At 42.0% G+C, this 17,874-nt stretch overlaps 1 protein-coding gene across 1 annotated transcript in view; it reads right to left on the bottom strand.

Moving 5' to 3' along the window:
• Window positions 1-6,486: 6,486 nt before the first annotated feature.
• Window positions 6,487-17,874, bottom strand: part of TXNRD3 (thioredoxin reductase 3) — a 30,646-nt gene continuing 19,258 nt past the window's right edge. Inside the window, exons 12-16 of the mRNA XM_065408519.1 lie at window positions 15,866-16,022; window positions 15,528-15,635; window positions 10,203-10,298; window positions 8,187-8,321; window positions 6,487-7,824 (exon numbers count right to left, since the gene is read on the bottom strand). Coding sequence (XP_065264591.1) covers window positions 7,762-7,824; window positions 8,187-8,321; window positions 10,203-10,298; window positions 15,528-15,635; window positions 15,866-16,022 — 559 coding nt within the window. The 3' untranslated portion in view covers window positions 6,487-7,761. The remainder of the gene's footprint in view (window positions 7,825-8,186; window positions 8,322-10,202; window positions 10,299-15,527; window positions 15,636-15,865; window positions 16,023-17,874) is intronic.

The following is a 17,874-nucleotide window of genomic DNA, read 5'->3' as shown; positions in this document are numbered from 1 at the left end:
AGAGTGATGAGGAAATTGACATGGACATAGACCTCTCACAAGGCACAGGCCCCAGCAATGTGGAAATCATGGTGTTCCTGGGGCAGGTTCATGCCGTGGAACGCCGATTCTGGGCCCGGGAAACAAGCACAGACTGGTGGGACCGCATCGTGCTGCAGGTGTGGGACGATTCCCAGTGGCTGCGAAACTTTCGCATGCGTAAGGGCACTTTCATGGAACTTTGTGACTTGCTTTCCCCTGCCCTGAAGCGCCAGAATACCAGGATGAGAGCAGCCCTCACAGTTGAGAAGCGAGAGGCGATAGCCCTGTGGAAGCTTGCAATGCCAGACAGCTACCGGTCAGTTGGGAATCAATTTGGAGTGGGCAAATCTACTGTGGGGGCTGCTATGATCCAAGTTGCCAGGGCAATCAAAGACCTGGTGATATCAAGGGTAGTGACTCTGGGAAACGTGCAGGTCATAGTGGATGGCTTTGCTGCAATGGGATTCCCAAACTGTGGTGGGGCGATAGACGGAACCCATATCCCTATCTTGTCACCGGAGCACCAAGCCACCGAGTACATAAACCGCAAGGGGTACTTTTCAATGCTGCTGCAAGCCCTGGTGGATCACAAGGGACGTTTCACCAACATCAACGTGGGATGGCCGGGAAAGGTACATGATGCTTGCGACTTCAGGCACTCTGGTCTGTTGCGAAAGCTGGAGGAAGGGACTTTCTTCCCGGACCAGAAAATAACCATTGCGGATATTGAAATGCCTATCGTTATCCTTGGGGACCCAGCCTACCCCTTAATGCCATGGCTCATGAAGCTGTACACAGGAAGCCTGAACAGTAGCCAGGACCTGTTCAACTATAGGCTGAGCAAGTGCCAAATGGTGGAATGGTGGAATGTGCATTTGGACGTTTAAAAGCGCGCTGGCGCAGCTTACTGACTCGGCTAGATATCAGCGAAACCAATATCCCCATTGTTATTGCTGCTTGCTGTGCACTCCACAATATCTGTGAGAGTAAGGGGGAAACATTTATGGCGGGGTGGGAGGTTGAGGCAAATCGCCTGGCCACTGATTACGCGCAGCCAGACACCAGGGCGGTTAGAAGAGTACAGCAGGGCGCGGTGCGCATCAGAGAAGCTTTGAAAACCAGTTTTGTGACTGGCCAGGCTACGGTGTGAAACTTCTGTTTGTTTCTCCTTGATGAACCCTCCGCCCCCCCCAGTTCACTCTACTTCCCTGTAAACCAACCACCCCACTCTCCCCTCCCCCCTTCGAGCACCACTTGCAGAGGCAATAAAGTCATTGTTACTTCTCATTCATGCATTCTTTATTAATTCCTCACACAACTAGGGGGATAATTGCCAAGGTAGCCCAGGATGGGTGGGGGAGGAGGGAAGGAAAAGGACACACTGCAGTTTAAAACTTCAAAACTTATTGAAGGCCAGCCTTCCCATGCTCGGGCAATCATCTGGGGTGGAGTGACTTGGGGAGGAGGGCTGTTGGTTACACAGGGGCTGTAGCGGCGGTCTCTGCTCCTGCTGCCTTTCCTGCAGCTCAACCATACGCCGGAGCATATCAGTTTGATGCTCCAGCAGCCGGAGCATATCAGTTTGATGCTCCAGCAGCCGGAGCATATCAGTTTGATGCTCCAGCAGCCGGAGCATATCAGTTTGATGCTCCAGCAGCCGGAGCATATCAGTTTGATGCTCCAGCAGCCGGAGCATATCAGTTTGATGCTCCAGCAGCCGGAGCATATCAGTTTGATGCTCCAGCAGCCGGAGCATCGACTCTTGCCTTCTGTCTGCAAGCTGACGCCACCTATCATCTTCAGCCCGCCACTTGCTCTGTTCATCCCGCGATTCATCCCGCCACCTCTCCTCTCGTTCATATTGTGCTTTTTTGCACTCTGACATTGACTGCCTCCACGCATTCTGCTGTGCTCTTTCAGCGTGGGAGGACATCTGGAGCTCCGTGAACATATCATCCTGAGTCCGCCGTTTTCTCCTTCTAATCTGCGCTAGCCTCTGCGAAGGAGAAACATTTGCAGCTGGTGGAGGAGAATGGAGAGGTGGTTAAAAAAGAGACACATTTTAGAGAACAATGGGTACACTCTTTCACGTTAAATTTTGCTGTTCACATTACACAGCACACGTGCTTTCGTTACAAGGTCGCATTTTTCCTCTTATATTGAGGGCCTGCCGGTTTGGTGTGAGAGATCACTCACGCAGTGCCAGGCAACAGAATTCGGCTTGCAGGCAGCCATGGTAAGCCACAGTCTTTTAGCTTTTTTAACCTTCATAACATGTGGGAATGGTTTCAAACAGCAGCACCCTCATTTCCCATACCAAGGACCCATTGGGTTGGCCATGTAAAATGGGTTTGCAATGTAAAAGGAGGGGCTGGAGTTTCCGGGTTAACATGCAGCACAAACCCAACTACCCCCCCAACCCAATTCTCTGGGATGATCACTTCACCCCTCCCCCCCACTGCGTGGCTAACAGCGGGGAACATTTCTGTTCAGCCGAGCAGGAACGGGCACCTCTGAACGTCCCCTTAATAAAATCACCCCATTTCAACCAGGTGACCGTGAATGATATCACTCTCCTGAGGATAACAAAGAGAGATAAGGAATGGATGTTGTCTGCATGCCAGCAAACACCGGGACCATACGCTGCCATGGTTTGTTATGCAATGATTCCAGACTACGTGCTACTGGCCTGGCGTGGTAAAGTGTCCTACCATGGCGGAGGGGATAAGGCAGCCCTCCCCAGAAACCTTTTGCAAAGGCTTTGGGAGTACATGAAGGAGAGCTTTCTGGAGATGTCCCTGGAGGATTTCCGCTCCATCCCCATACACGTTAACAGACTTTTCCAGTAGCTGTACTGGCCGCGATTGCCAGGGCAAATTAATCATTAAACACGCTTGCTTTTAAACCATGTGTAATATTTACAAAGGTACACTCACCAGAGGTCCCTTGTGTGCCCTCAGGGTCTGGGAGCACGCCTTGGGTGAGTTTGGGGGTTACTGGTTCCAGATCCAGGGTGATAAACATATCCTGGCTGTTGGGGAAACCGGTTTCTCCGCTTCCTTGCTGTGAGCTATCTTCATCATCATCATCTTCCGTGTACCCCAAACCCGCTTCCTTGTTGCATTTTTCTCCATTGATGGAGTCAAAGCACACTGTTGGGGTAATGGTGGCTGCACCCCCTAGAATGGCATGCAGCTCCGCGTAGAAGCGGCATGTTTGCGGCTCTGCCCCAGACCTTCCGTTTGCCTCTCTGGCTTTGTGGTAGGCTTGCCTGAGCTCCTTAATTTTCACGCGGCACTGCTGTGTGTCCCTGTTATGGCCTCTGTCCTTCATGGCCTTTAAGACCTTTTCTAATATTTTGCCATTTCGTTTACTGCTACGGAGTTCAGCTAGCACTGATTCATCTCCCCATATGGCGAGCAGATCCCGTACCTCCTGTTCTGTCCATGCTGGAGCTCTTTTGCGATCCTGGGACTGCATCATGGTTACCTGTGCTGATGAGCTCTGTGTGGTCACCTGTGCTCTCCACGCTGGGCAAACAGGAAATGAAATCCAAAAGTTCGTGGGGCTTTTCCTGTCTACCTGGTCAGTGCATCTGAGTTGAGAGTGCTGTCCAGAGCGGTCACAATGAAGCACTGTGGGATAGCTCCCGGAGGCCAATAACGTCGAATTCCGTCCACACTACCCCAAATCTGACCCGCAAAGGCCGATTTTAGCGCTAATCCCCTTGTCGGAGGTGGAGTAAAGAAACCGGTTTAAAGGGCCCTTTAAGTCGAAAGAAAGGGCTTCATCGTGTGGACGTGTCCAGGCTTAATTCGATTTAATGCTGCTAAAGTCGACCTAAACTCGTAGTGTAGACCAGGCCTTAGAACTGCTGGTATAGAAATAGTAGTTGCAGTGACCAGGGTAGAGACAATCATGAGCTTAAAGGGAAGCTTAAATCCACATTACAGGAACTAAGTTTTCAGACTGTCACTGAAATGTTTCAGAGGCTGTTTAGCAGGGCTTAGCACCAGAGATAATTTGATGCCCTAGCTAGTGTTTCATGTCCTCTGAAGGACATTGTATTGCCCCTGATCAGAACACAGGATACTGGGCTAGATGGACCATTGGTTTGACACAGTATGGCCTTATATGTTGGATGAATGCTGACACTGCAACTGAGCTGGAACATAAGTATGCTTTCTCAGGTAAGTTTCAGGCTGAGGTGCCTTTTTTGCCATTACATTGAGACTATCACATACATTTTTTAAAAAGCAGACTCCATCAACTTACCCAAGGAAACTCAAGACAAACATGAATAGAGGCGCATCGGGACAGGCTTTTCTGCCATCAAAACAAAGAAAAAAAAGACTTGCCACTGGCTTTAAACAGTCTTTTTAGCTCCTGTGCTTACAGAGAATATGAGAAAGTACCTAGTACTTAGAATCCTCTGTTTACCTGGCATGAGAAGGGACAGGCCTATCTGACCCACATTCCCAGACTATGCTAAAATCTTTGCTTGCTCACATGAATGCAGTCATGTCTGTAATATGCTTCAGCAGTGAAGTGCAGCATACTGTTGTAGGATACCTAGTACTTGAGAGGAATAAGAACTACAGCCATGTCAACAAAAGGGGAGGATTCAATTAACTGAGGGAATCAGGCTTCATCAAAGCCTTTACAGAACTGCACCCGGAATGAGTTAATCTAGCAGAGCACAAGTGAAGCTCCCAAACCTGCTACTAGAGTATTTTGACAATACCACAGTGACTCTCAATCCCCACTTGCCATGTCTTTCATGATGCTTCCTGACATACAGCATGCCTGAGAGATCCTGGTTATGAGGATCTTGATGCTGGAAAAAAGGGCCTGCTGAGGATATTATGCTGCTGCAGGTCTGATAGCTCCTCTCCTGTGAGGCTCAGGAGCTGCCATGCAACATCCAAACTCCAGGAAAGTAAAATGCAAAGCTTATTAGAGGAAAATGCTGTTGCAGAGAATTGCACACCAGTCCTGGCTATAATTAGGTTGAAGACCAACAAGCCCATTAACACCACGCTCAACAGAATGACTGAGTTTTTATTTCTCAACTCCTAATTCTTTTACATAATCACATTTGATGCAAACCTGATCTCTTTTGCTTACAATGAAACCTTGCTGCAATTCTGATCTCTGCTTTAAAGTTAAGTGCCACTGATGAATTGCTACAAGCAGAATGTTCCTCGTGAGCAGACTGATACCATTTTTAACATTCCTCTTTGAACAAACTATTTACTGTACACTTCAATCTCTTCAGTTAATATGTAGAGGCTAATACTTTACAAGTATTGGCCATAGTTTATTAAGGCTCCAATTAACTAGTTTATAATGGATTAATATAAGCATGTTACAGACATGGGTAAGAGTTTGTAAACAGTGTGCTTGTTTGTTAGATCTTAATAGGTTGCTTATGATTAGAGTCCAACAGGACAATGCATCATTTATTAACCTTTTATAAATAAAATCATAATGTAACATGTGACCTGAGTAATTTGTGCTATGTCATTTACTGCTCATCAAATCATGAGATGCAAGAGTAGTAACTTCTGGAATGTGTTTTTTATGCTTGCTCCTCCATTCTTAGATCTTCTGCATGGTTGTAAATTAGAATTTATATTGCCACTCAATTCATCTAAGCACAAGCTCCACACAAAGCAATGTGTAATTTCATTGGTCTCCTTTTAAGCTGTTACAATGGAGTGATCCAAAGCACAGATAACCCCTGCACATGTGGTATCCATGTAAGGCTGCCCGGACAAGACTCATGCTCAGTATGTTTCTAGTACATACTTTGCTGAAGTGATGATTGCAATGATCTAAACTCTCAAGTAGGGTTGGACTTGGGCAATATTGATATGGAAGAAATGAAAAAGAAAGGCCAGAGAGTTCTGCAGGAAGATGGTACTGTCAAATTCAGTAGACCATCCTATTTTTGAATTAATAATGGCTGGTACTTTATGGCATTTGTGGGCACTGTAGTGTGCTTCCCACCCCCCCAGTCAATCCCAAGTGATATGAAAACCAAGAACTGTTAGTATTCTAGCACCTTTTGCAACGAACGATGATGCTAACAATCTAGTCAAATTCCTTAAGCATATATTTTATATACCTAACATTTCTGCAGTTTTCAATTGCCAAAGTTATGCTTAGTTCTTCCTCCTGAAGTGCATACAGTTCCTGGTACCGAATTGATGTCCTGTTCTTCTCCACTAAAATCTAGTATGCAGAGAGTGGTCCTTCCATGTACACAGACTGAGTAATAAGTATGATTGTAACTGCTTGAGAAAAATCTTCCAGAAGTGTCAAGAGATCTAGTTCACTGGCTCCTAAATAAGTCAAAGATACACAGCCCCTTCTACCCACAGCAGGTGCCATATAAATGTAATGTATCTTGATCAAAATATTTGACACATCATATGCAATTGTTCATTTATTGAACTTTAAATGTCATGATACACCATAGATTAAATAGTTAAAAACTATATAAGACAGTGTTCAAAATAGTCTTTCAAAACATCTCATTGGACAAAACTGAAGCACCAAATTCAAGGACATCTTCCCCAAAATAACATGAGAACAAGGAGGAACAGTTTCGAGCTGCTGACTATACAGGAACTACACAGGGCATGAGTCACTGTTCACTGCTGCAACATACAATTTAAAACAGTAGTAAGTTGTTCATTAAAGTCCATAAAGTGAATTCTAGTGCCTAGTGGTGTAGCCATTTCTCTAGCTACTGTATTAATGGAACAGATAACATGGGGAGAGAAGATGGTAATATAGACTCCAATTTTATTAGATAGTCCAGAACTGTAGGTTAGATTACTTTTACATGATGTAGTATTTTACACGTTGGTGTGGAAATGAACCTTGACACTGTCAGCACTGATTAGGCTCATGGATTGCAAGGACAAATATCAACAAGTTTTAGGAGCTTTTTCAATGTACTTCAGCTCTGACCCACAAGATTCCTACTATTAAAATCCTGTGACTCAGGAAGCTATTACTAGTTATGGTGGCAAAGCAACTATTAAGTAAGACAAGATCACAAATTCTCTCACCTGTAACTTATTTGGTACTTGAGCCAGGTCTTTAGAGGTTAAATGCAAGTGCATTAGCTGCACTGCCTAGCATCTGTATTTGATTTATGACCATTTTTTGAAATTAAGTCAAGAACAGCATTAAAATCCATGTTAGTCACTGCAAACACACAAGTGACCCAACATGAATTGTAAAATGAGCTGCTGGCAAGAGTAATACAATTAGACATTCATCCGTATGTCCAAAACAAACAGACACACACACACACACACACAGGAACCTAATGAGTTAACTTTAAATTAATTATGCAACTCAAAAGCTCCTTCAGAAGGAAGCTCAGTTTTCTGACCGGACAAAGAGGTTTCCTAAGTTTGCAAGGTAAGTCATCAGTCGTAGCTCGCCTCAGAATGGGGTTCTGAGCCAAAACTTCAAAAAAGCACTTACGTGCCACTTCCAAGCAAGTCAGGATTTATAGTTAGCATTTCCCCTGCTGTTGTATTCTTTCCATTGCCAACATTATCTACTGAGGAAGCTTAAGAAATGCATCGTTTCTAGTTGTAATAGATTTGATGCTACTGCTGCTTTCATTTATTTTACTCAAGTGTATTTCACACTTCTTAAGCCTTCCAAAGAGATAAGTGTACATGACAAGAAACATAAAAACAGCAGGGTTTAACCTCAGCAGCCTGCCTGAGTGATATCTTTTCCGGAAGATTTTGTAATTTCCATTGTAGTGAACACCTGTAAAAAAAACAAAAAACAAAACAATGACTTTTGGGATTTATTAATGCTTTGTGCAGTAGTCTAAATGGCTGTTGGTTGCCCCTTATAGTATACCACAAGCTAGGCTTCTACAAATGTAGAAATAGGAAGACAAGATGCAGACTGCGTAATTAGTTATTTACAAGAAATGTCACACTTCGTATATTAAAAAGCCAAAGTAACATTGGACTGCCATCAAAATACAAAATAAAATGTTTAATGTGATGACATTTTAGATTTAAGTCACCCTGGGTCTATTCTCTTCCTGCACATGTGTAACTTCCCTCAATATTAAGTAGTAACTAACTCTTGGTTTGAAAAAGTTGAAGTTTCCCCCTTACCTCTGCACATGTTGGATGTATACCTATTGTTTCATCAAGTAATTCTTTCGTGAGACCACATTTTATTGCTGCACCAAAACCTTGGGTAATTTCTCCAGCATTGGGTCCAAGAACATGAAATCCTATCACACGGTTCTTTAAAGAAAAAAATTAGGTCAGAGCAAAATAGGTTTTGCATTGGTAAAGTTTCATATTCACATTTGAAGAGCGACTTCCAGTTCACTTAAGGTTTGTCTTGAAATGAATGGAGTCAATAGTACACTTGGCACAGATGCTCGGAGGCAGCTTTTAGCACCATGGCCATGTTGCTACAGCTGTGCCGTTAAAAGGCGCACAGTGTAGCTGCTATTTGTAGACAGCAGAGCTCTCCTGCCTACAAAAAACTTCTACCTTCAACGAGTGGTGTTAGTGTTGTTCACACTGGCACTTGTCGTCGACAAAACTTGTGTCTTTCGGGAGGGTGTTTTACTAACACCTCTGAATGACAAAAATTGTGTCTTTCACTTGCCAGTGTAGACAAAGCCTAATTCTATGCCAGTTGGCTTTTATTATTTTAGAGACACAATACATTCAGATTGTTGCTGATCTGTGAAGTAGTACTATATTTCTTTATATGAAGGCAGAGTTTAAATACCTACTCATGATGCCTGCAAAAAGTTCTATTTAGAGAACTTTACCTAGTTGGCTATTTCTCTTCCCCTCTCATTACTGATATGAGTAATACACCTACTGTAGGTTTGAGTTTATCAACTTAATTGGTTTCTGAAGTCACAGCTGACTGCAGTGGCAAATGAGGTTGCAGACAAGAATAACTTGTAGGCAATGGAGGAAACTGGCGGTTATCTTTAAGCAACAAAAATTCTGTATTAATTTCTCTTGTGTATTTTATTAAATATAAATGACTCAGCAACAGGACTGTTTCAAAGTAGAATGTTTGCGTAAATTTCCCATGAAGTGTCAGTGTTAGTTATCTCCACACTGAATCTGGCTACAATACTTAAGGCAGGATACTAAATATCTCACAATACGGTATTAATTACTTATACGCAAACATCCATTTACGCCGTGTTTGTTTCAGCTTTTCTTGTTCAATAGAGGGTTCTGAAATTCACACTAGGTACTCCCCTTCCCCAGGTGTTTTTATATAGTTTCTGCAGTGAAGTTCTAATGCTCAGTGATACATCAGTCTTATAAACAGACCAGATCGTCACTGAAGAATCCAGGAAGCTCACTTCCTCTCAATCATATAGCTAGATACAATGTAGTATTTAGAAACAGTGTTTCTGCTCCCAACTACCAATCATTTTTATGCCAAATTATCTTCCCCGCTACAGTATTTTATATTTCTCAAATTAGGTCTTCTTCAGGGTTGGGTCTGTTATGTATTAGAAGGTACCAAGTATTGTTGCAGCTAAAAGCATATTGGGCATACAACAAAATCCTGTTTTTCCTATTAAAAATGTACAGCGCAGAGTTTTATAACCAGCAGCAAGTTTTCTATCCTCAAAAAGAGATAGAAACTGAACAGAAAGGGGTATACTTCCTTAAGAAAGTTAGAAACTTAAGAATATGCAAGTTTAAACTCTATGAAAAAGGCATGCAACACAAGGTCACTTAACTGGAACCCAATGAAACATTTGAATTTCTTTAGTACCAGAAATAAGGCACAACCACCTCCCAAAAATCCGAACACAACTATAACAATCCACCCCCAAATGAATGTTATGAAATTGACACACAAAGTTTCATAAGGCATTAATCGGATACCAACTACCAATTGCTCAATCTGCTAGACACAACCAAATGTTACCTGGTGGATCAAAAGAACAAGTTTAAGTTTTTAATAAAATGTACTTGGATACTGCATTAATAGAACGAGTGTCTGGAATTGGCCATAAACTGAGACCCTGGCCTCAAGTCAATCACTAAATATGTTCTTGAGTCTGTAGCCTAGAAATTTTACTTCTGAGGTTAACATGCTCACAGTGGAGACAAATTCCAATTTATAATACATACATTGTCATGCTTATTGCAGATTATCTTTGCATAGCAAGTATTGTTGTCTCTGCTGGGTACTGTCCATTCAAGAGGCCAAAACAAAGTGTGATACACCTGCAGGAAGCAAGAGGAAGTAGTGTTAAGACTAAATTAAAATATTTTAATTTACTCTATTTATAAGCTTCCTAGTTTGTAGCCAAACCTCTAACCTACTAGCTACCCATTTCTCTTTAATATTTGATGGCATTACTCTCCAATTTCTAACTGGATTTAGTGATCTGCTCCACCCACTCCCCATCTTCCAAATCAAAGAGTTTATATGCAGGGCTGGTAGCATTACCTATTGAGTTTGCCTGACCTTTCCCAAAACATCCTGTTTTCCCAGTTGTTTATAACCATTTGGTCAGGAGTTTTCCATGCTGGGTGTTAGCCTCAGGCTGAATTTTTTGAGACAATTTCAGTTAAACAAGTTCAGCCATTTCTGAGAACAAGGGTATCTTTGGAAAGCACCAGTGGTTCCCCACGCTTTAGAGTGAGTATGGCCTGTGTGTCAGGGATGCAGGGAGTCTGTCTCTTCTGTGCTCTCAATGACCCCCTCTGGCTGACACCCTGGCAGTGTGGAAGTCCCCCCTGTCTCTGAGTCACATAGCACAAATACTGGACCTATGACATTATGAGGGAAGGACCGAGGCAGAGATTAACTGGCTGGACAAGGAGGGAAGGTCTGGGAGCTGGGGAGGAAAGATGGGCAGAACAGGAACCAGAGGCTCTGGGGGAGCAAGTCACAATGACAGATCAGGGAGTGTGGGAGAACTGGGACAGGCAATCTGGAGCAGCGGGATTAGGACTTACTGGGCAAGGAGACTAACAACAGAAGCCAGTAGTGGGGAAGAGAAGACTAGAACAGGTTGGAAGGGACAGGGCAGAAGACTGTGCCTGCTAGAGCACACTGCCCTCCACAGCCTCAAATGGAACCCAATATCCCAGAGTCACACTATTTCTCTAATCAGCAGTATATATCTTTGAAACCCACTGGCAAAGTGTCCCACTCCTCTGTAGTGCTGGTCCACAGAGGATTACAACTTAATACTGCTATCAGTTACTCAGTTAGCTCAAATGGCAGATATCTATAGGTTCTAACCCTGCTGCTGAACCATGTGGATTGCATGCCACATGATGGGATTTCAGTTTTTTCGTTTCTCCTTTTAAAAAAGGATAGGAAATTATACAAAAGAACTATTTCAGAAGAACAGTAAAGATGCAAAGTCACGCTCTCAAAAATATAGGAAATAACAGAATAAGGCTGCCTGTGTATCCTTAAATTCACTACCCTTATGCATATGCATTATGACAGTTTTGACTATTTTTCTAAAGAACTCCTGTTTATTCTGTGCACTTATGGCTACTGCTCACTTAATGAGCAGCCATCTAATATGGATCTTCATTGTTCAATGCATATCCTCATGTCTCATTCACTACACACTATTTAAACCTTATTCTGAAGGCTTAATTATTAATTTCCTCATAGGTTTTTCTGTGGTGCTCATCACTACAGTGACTGCTTCTCACACATTGAGTTTATTTTCACAACATGCCTGTGAGATCAGTGGTATGATCCTTTCTTTCAGCAGTCCCGTCTCACTCACTATACACATTCCAACTGTTGCCACCAATGAGGTAGGGATCCTACAGACTCGTCTTTCACTACATAACCCTTATTCAGTTCCACATAACTGTCCACACTATGCACTAAAGGAGACTGGGATTGTATGGAAAAAGTACATGATCATGTACTTCAAGACTGCATATGCATGATAAAGATCTGAATTACGGTTGTACAGGTAACTAATTCTGGCATTTCCTAACTTTTGAACACTTGACTGTGAAACCTTAATATTCTTAACATAGGTTATGAGTAATATAAAAATATAAGCTTGGCCATCGCTATGCTTTGTTTAGCATTTGTATTAAAAACAGTTGTAAGTTTCCTTTATGGTGTTTTGTAAGTTTATCTTCACTAGTTTCTGTTTGGTGCCAGCTGCCTAAGATGCTCTGGTTGCTGCATATGCAATTAAAATACTATATTTTACTTAAGAACGGCCATACTGGGTCAGACCAGTAGTCCATCTAGCCCAGTATCCGCTCTTCCGACAGTGGCCAATGCCAGGTGCCCCAGAAGAAATGAACGGAACAGGTAATCATCAAGTAATCCATTCCCTGTCACTCATTTCCAGCTTCTGGAAAACAGAAGCCAGGATGGACAGGGATAGTGTCCCTGGCCTATAGCCATTGATGGACCTATCCTCCATGAATTTATCTAGTTCTTTTTTGAACCCTGTTATAGTCTTGGCCTTCACAACATCCTCTGGCAAAGAGTTCCACAGGTTGACTGTGCGTTGTGTGAAGAAATACTTCCTTTTGTTTGTTTTAATTTCATTTGGTGATCCCCAATTCTTGTGTTATGAGATGGAGTAAATAGCACTTCCTTATTTACTTTCTCCACACCAATCCTGATTTTATAGACCTCCATCATATCCCCCCCTTAATCGTCTCTTTTCCAAGCTGAAGAGTCCCAGTCTTATTAATCTCTCCTAATACGGAAGCTGTTCCATGCCCCTAATAATTTTTCTTGTCCTTTTCTGAACTTTTTCCAATATATCTTTTTTGAGATGGGGCGACCACATCTGCATGCAGTATTCAAGATGTGTGAGTAAGATGGATTTATATAGAGGCAATATGATATTTTCTGTCTTATTATCTATCCCCTTCTTAATGATTCCCAACATTGTTAGCTTTTTTGACTGCCGCTGCAGATGGAGTGGATGTTTTCAGAGAATTATCCACAATGACTCCAAGATCTCTTTCCTGAGTGGTAATAGATCATTTAGACCGCATCATTTTCTATGTATAGTTGGGATTATGTTTTCCAATGTACATTACTTTGCATTTATCAACACTGAATTTCATCTGCCATTTTGTTGCCCAGTCACCCAGTTTTGAGAGATTATTTTGTAGCTCTTTGCAGACTGCCTGGGACTGAACTATCTTGAGTTGCTTTGTATCTTCTTTTTTGGGGTGTGTGTGTGGGTGTGTGTGTGGAAACGATAATGGAAAATTAACACTGATTCCCTACCTGGGGTCTCAGATATATTTTGTATGCTTCAGAATGCCAAAGCACCATTGCCTGAATTGTGCTAGCCCCCAGACCTAACTGGGCTGCTGCTGTTGCTGCCCCAATCCTGAGTGAGTGGGAACCAAATTCATGTGCTGGGAGCTGCAACCTCATCGGTCCCAATCTTAAAACTGTAACAAACTGATATGTTGTGAGGGCACTTCCATCACTGTGCATAAAGAGGGGCCCATCCCTGCCTGGTCTTATTGCCATGTATGCCCTTACAGCCTCCATCAAGTAGATCCTAGGCTTGGCGCGTGTGTGTGCGCACACACACACACACACACACACACACACCTCTCTAACTTGAATTGCATACGCAGCATCCAGAGTATTTTAGGCCGCTGGCACTAAAATTATAGTAACTTCCAAGTCAGTGCTGAATTGTAAACAGAAACTAGTGAAAACAGAGTACCACATACCCTCTGTTTGGAGTTACTATAAGGTGGGTGCAAAACTGGCTGGAAAACTGTTACCAGAGAGTACTTATCAGTGGTTCGGTCATGCTGGAAGGGCATAATGAGTGGGATCTGGCAGGGATCAGTTCTGGGTCCGGTTCTGTTCAATATCTTCATCAATGATTTAGATAATGGCATAGAGAGAGTACACTTATAAAGTTTGTGGATGATACCAAGCTGGGAGGGGTTGCAAGTGCTTTGGAGGATAGGATTAAAATTCAAAATGATATTGACAAACTGGAGAAATGGTCTGAAGTAAATAGGATGAAATTCAATAAGGACAAATGCAAAGTACTCCATTTAGGAAGAATCAGTTGCACACATACAAAATCGGAAATGACTGCTTAGGAAGGAGTACTGTAGAAAGGGATCTGGGGGATAGTAGTGGACCACAAGCTAAATGAGTCAACAGTGTAACGCTGTTGCAAAAAAAGCAAACATCATTCTGGGATGTATTAGCAGGAGTGTTGTAAGCAAGACACAAGTAGTAATTCTTCTGCTCTACTCAGGCCTCAACTGGAGTATTATGTCCAATTCTGGGTACCACATTTCAGGAAAGATGTGGATAAATTGGAGAGAATCCAGGGAAGAGCAACAAAAATGATTAAAGGTCTAGAAAGCATGACCTATGAGGGAAGATTGAAAAACTTGGGTTTGTTTAGTCTGGAAAAGAGAAGACTGAGAGGGGACAAAACAGTTTTCAAGTATGTAAAAGGTTGCTACAAGGAGGAGGAAGAAAAATGGTCTCTCAACCTCTATAGGACAAGAAGCAATGGGCTTAAACTGCAGCAAGGGCGGTTTAGGTTGGACATTAGGAAAAAACTTCCTAACTATCAGGGTGGTTAAGCACTGGAATAAATTGTTTAGGGAGGCAGTGGAATCTCCATCATTGGAGATTTTTAAGAGCAGGTTAGACAAACACCTGTCAGGAATGGTCTAGATAATTAGCCCTGCCGTGAGTGCAGGGGACTGGACTCGATGACTTCTTGAGGTCCCTTCCTGTTCTAGGATTCAATATATATAAGAGAAACATTTGGCATTACAAGCATAAATTCCAGAGTTGAGTCTACAAAAACAATTCTATTGCAAATACATTTGTGAAAACCTTGCCAGAAGGAGGGAGACATAAGGAACTGGAATGAAGATTAAATCAGAGTCTAAAGCAGGTGTGTCATCCCATGCCAGTAGCAAAAGAATTGGTCAGGGAGGAGAAGTGAAACAGTTCACAAAGGAACAGAGCAAATAAGAGTGAACGAAAACAGGGGAAGTCTCAGGACCTCATCACCTAAAATGAGCATGCAAAGGATTGTGGTACAAAACGGGAAGAATAACTTTTTGGAGCATTGGTTCAAAGAACTTTACAGTCACTGTTCCAGTGAAGTGAAATTACCTTCCCTCATCCAATCTGGATTTCCCAGAACTCCAAGAGCCACATGGAACTATATACCTAAAGGCAAATGCTTCTGGATTTTTTGAGACACCAGGTGTGTGAGAAAAATCTTTGAATTGGACCAACTTCTGTTGGTGAGAGACAAGCTTTGGAAATAATCAGCTGTCAGAGAAAATCTTGAATAATGCTGTAAGATTACACTGAAGTGTTTAAATAGGGATCTCCTCAATACTTGTAATGTTCATTTAGACCAGTAGCCTCTTGAGAAGATACAATAGCACATTTAAACAGGCAGCTTTGAAATGAAGACTTCAGCTTCTCACCTCTATGTTTTCCTTTCCATATTCTTCAATGGCTCTCTCTTCAGGTAATCCACAACATCCATACTCCAAAGGAGTAAACACTGTAGTTGGTACATTGACATAGTCACACTAAAATTAAAAGAATTCAGTTTTCTTTATATTTACATGACCTGCGTAGACACAAAAAACTTCCTTTTTTAAAAAAAACGAACAAGCTGCACCACCAAATTTTATTTGGTTACAAACACTCATTGTCATAGTAGCACAAGACCCAAGACTCTCAGCCAGCACCTGCTAATCTCTTGAGGTAAATACCATGGTGAAACTAAAGTTCATATTTTCATAGAATATGATCTTACCTTTATAAAGCTACCCCCAAAAAGCCTGCGAGCTAGAAGCCTGCCTGCCTGAATTGCAACTGGGGTAAGTTCAAGTTTTCCATCCAAGATATCTCCAATAGCATAAACATGAGGCACATTGGTTTGTTCCTCGTCAGTTACAGGTATTTTTCCATTCCTTTTGAAAAACAAAAAAAAACCAAACGAAGTGTAGATCAGTACTTAACTGAATTGAGAAAGTAAGGTTAAAGACCTAGTCTCCGTGTAGCAGAAACTAGAATACTTTCAGGCATTGCTCAGAAGAAGAGAAGAAAAAGAAAAAAAAAAAAAAAAGTATTTATGCCCACTCTAGTTAGAATGTAAACTCCTTGGGCCACAAACTACTGCCTTTTCCTCCCATACAACGCCAAACAGTCAGTACTTAATGGGCCAGATTTTCACCCCTGCACACAAGTGTAAATCTGAATAACACCACTGACATCTGAGAGAAATCAGGCTCTGTCCTACTATTTGAATATTATATAGCTTGCTGAAATAACACATCTCCCTCCTAAGCAAAAGTCTAATCTATTAGCACAGATGAAAAGCAAAGTATTAAGAGCTATTTAGTCAATGGGCACTGTTGCTTTTGTTCATAATGCTAACTTAACCTGGTTAAACCAGAAGACTGAACTCAAGGAGGGGGTAGCCGTGTTAGTCTGTATCTACAAAAAACAACAAGGAGTCTGGTGGGACCTTAAAGACTAACAGATTTATTTGGGCACAAGCTTTCGTGGGTAAAAACCTCACTTCTTCAGATGCATCTGAAGAAGTGAGGTTTTTACCCACGAAAGCTTATGCCCAAATAAATGTGTTAATCTTTAAGGTGCCACCAGACTCCTTGTTGTTTTTGAACTCAAGGAGGTTCAATCAATCAGAAAAATGAAACACAAGTCAGCCTTATACAAGCAGATTATTAAACCATTTTAGCATTGTAAGGGCCCTTTCTAAGAAATGCAAGTGTAAAGCCTCAGTTTCATGGGTATTCCTTCTAAAATAACTCATATGCAGGCTAAGATTTTTTAATCAGTAAATGTCAGTAAACAGCAATCAACTGTACACACACAAATGGATGACAAAAATATTTCTATTGACAATGATCAAAGTTTACAGACAGGTAAAGTAAGAAAAGCTGCCTAAGAACTTAGTCTGATTTATGGATGTTTATTCTGTATATTTTAACATGTGATGTTGACATCTTTTAACTGTTAGAAATCTAAATTTTTGAATCTCAACTTCTACTGTCATTAAACTCCCCACAGTCCGACCCCCTGTAATTTTCCCACAGCTGAAAATTAAAAAACAAAAACCCCAAAACCCAAACATTAAAAAAATGCTCAAAAACCAAACATTGATATTATCTGGCAAAATTTAAAAAAAAAAAAAAATCAAGTTTGGCAAGCCTACTCATAGATCAGTGAAGCAGAAACATTACTGACTACATCAGAGTAACTGAACTAAAAGTAGTTGCTTGTAGAACTACCATTTAAAAAAAACAAAAAAAAAACAAAAAACACAAAACCCTCATAATATGTGCTTCAAAGTCCAGTTTTGCGGGTGGGTAGGTAGGTAGGTGTGTGTGTCTCCACATCCACAAAATAGTAGTTTCTTAGAAGAATATCACATTAAAGGTAACACTCATGCTCCCTTTCTTGGGACAATAAGCTATTGAAAGTCTCCATGCTCAACTGACAAGTATCATAAGCAGGAATTTCAAAAGCAGGAATTTCAAAAATCAGTATCAGTTACTGGTAGGGTTAAGAAGCGGAGAGCAGTCCTGAAGTGAACATGCCGGACAAAGGGCTGGTCCACACTAACCCCCCACTTCGAACTAAGATACGCAACTTCAGCTACGTTATTCACGTAGCTGAAGTCGAACTCTTAGTTCGAACTTACCGCGGGTCCACACGCGGCAGGCAGGCTCCCCCGTCGACTTCGCGTACTCCTCTCGTGGAGCAGGAGTACCGGCGTCGACGGCGAGCACTTCCGGG

The sequence above is a fragment of the Emys orbicularis genome, chromosome 7, assembly GCF_028017835.1.
Source record: "Emys orbicularis isolate rEmyOrb1 chromosome 7, rEmyOrb1.hap1, whole genome shotgun sequence".
NCBI lineage: Eukaryota > Metazoa > Chordata > Testudines > Emydidae > Emys > Emys orbicularis.
The sequence above is the reverse complement of the archived record's forward strand: the minus strand, read 5'-3'. Positions and strand labels throughout refer to the sequence as shown.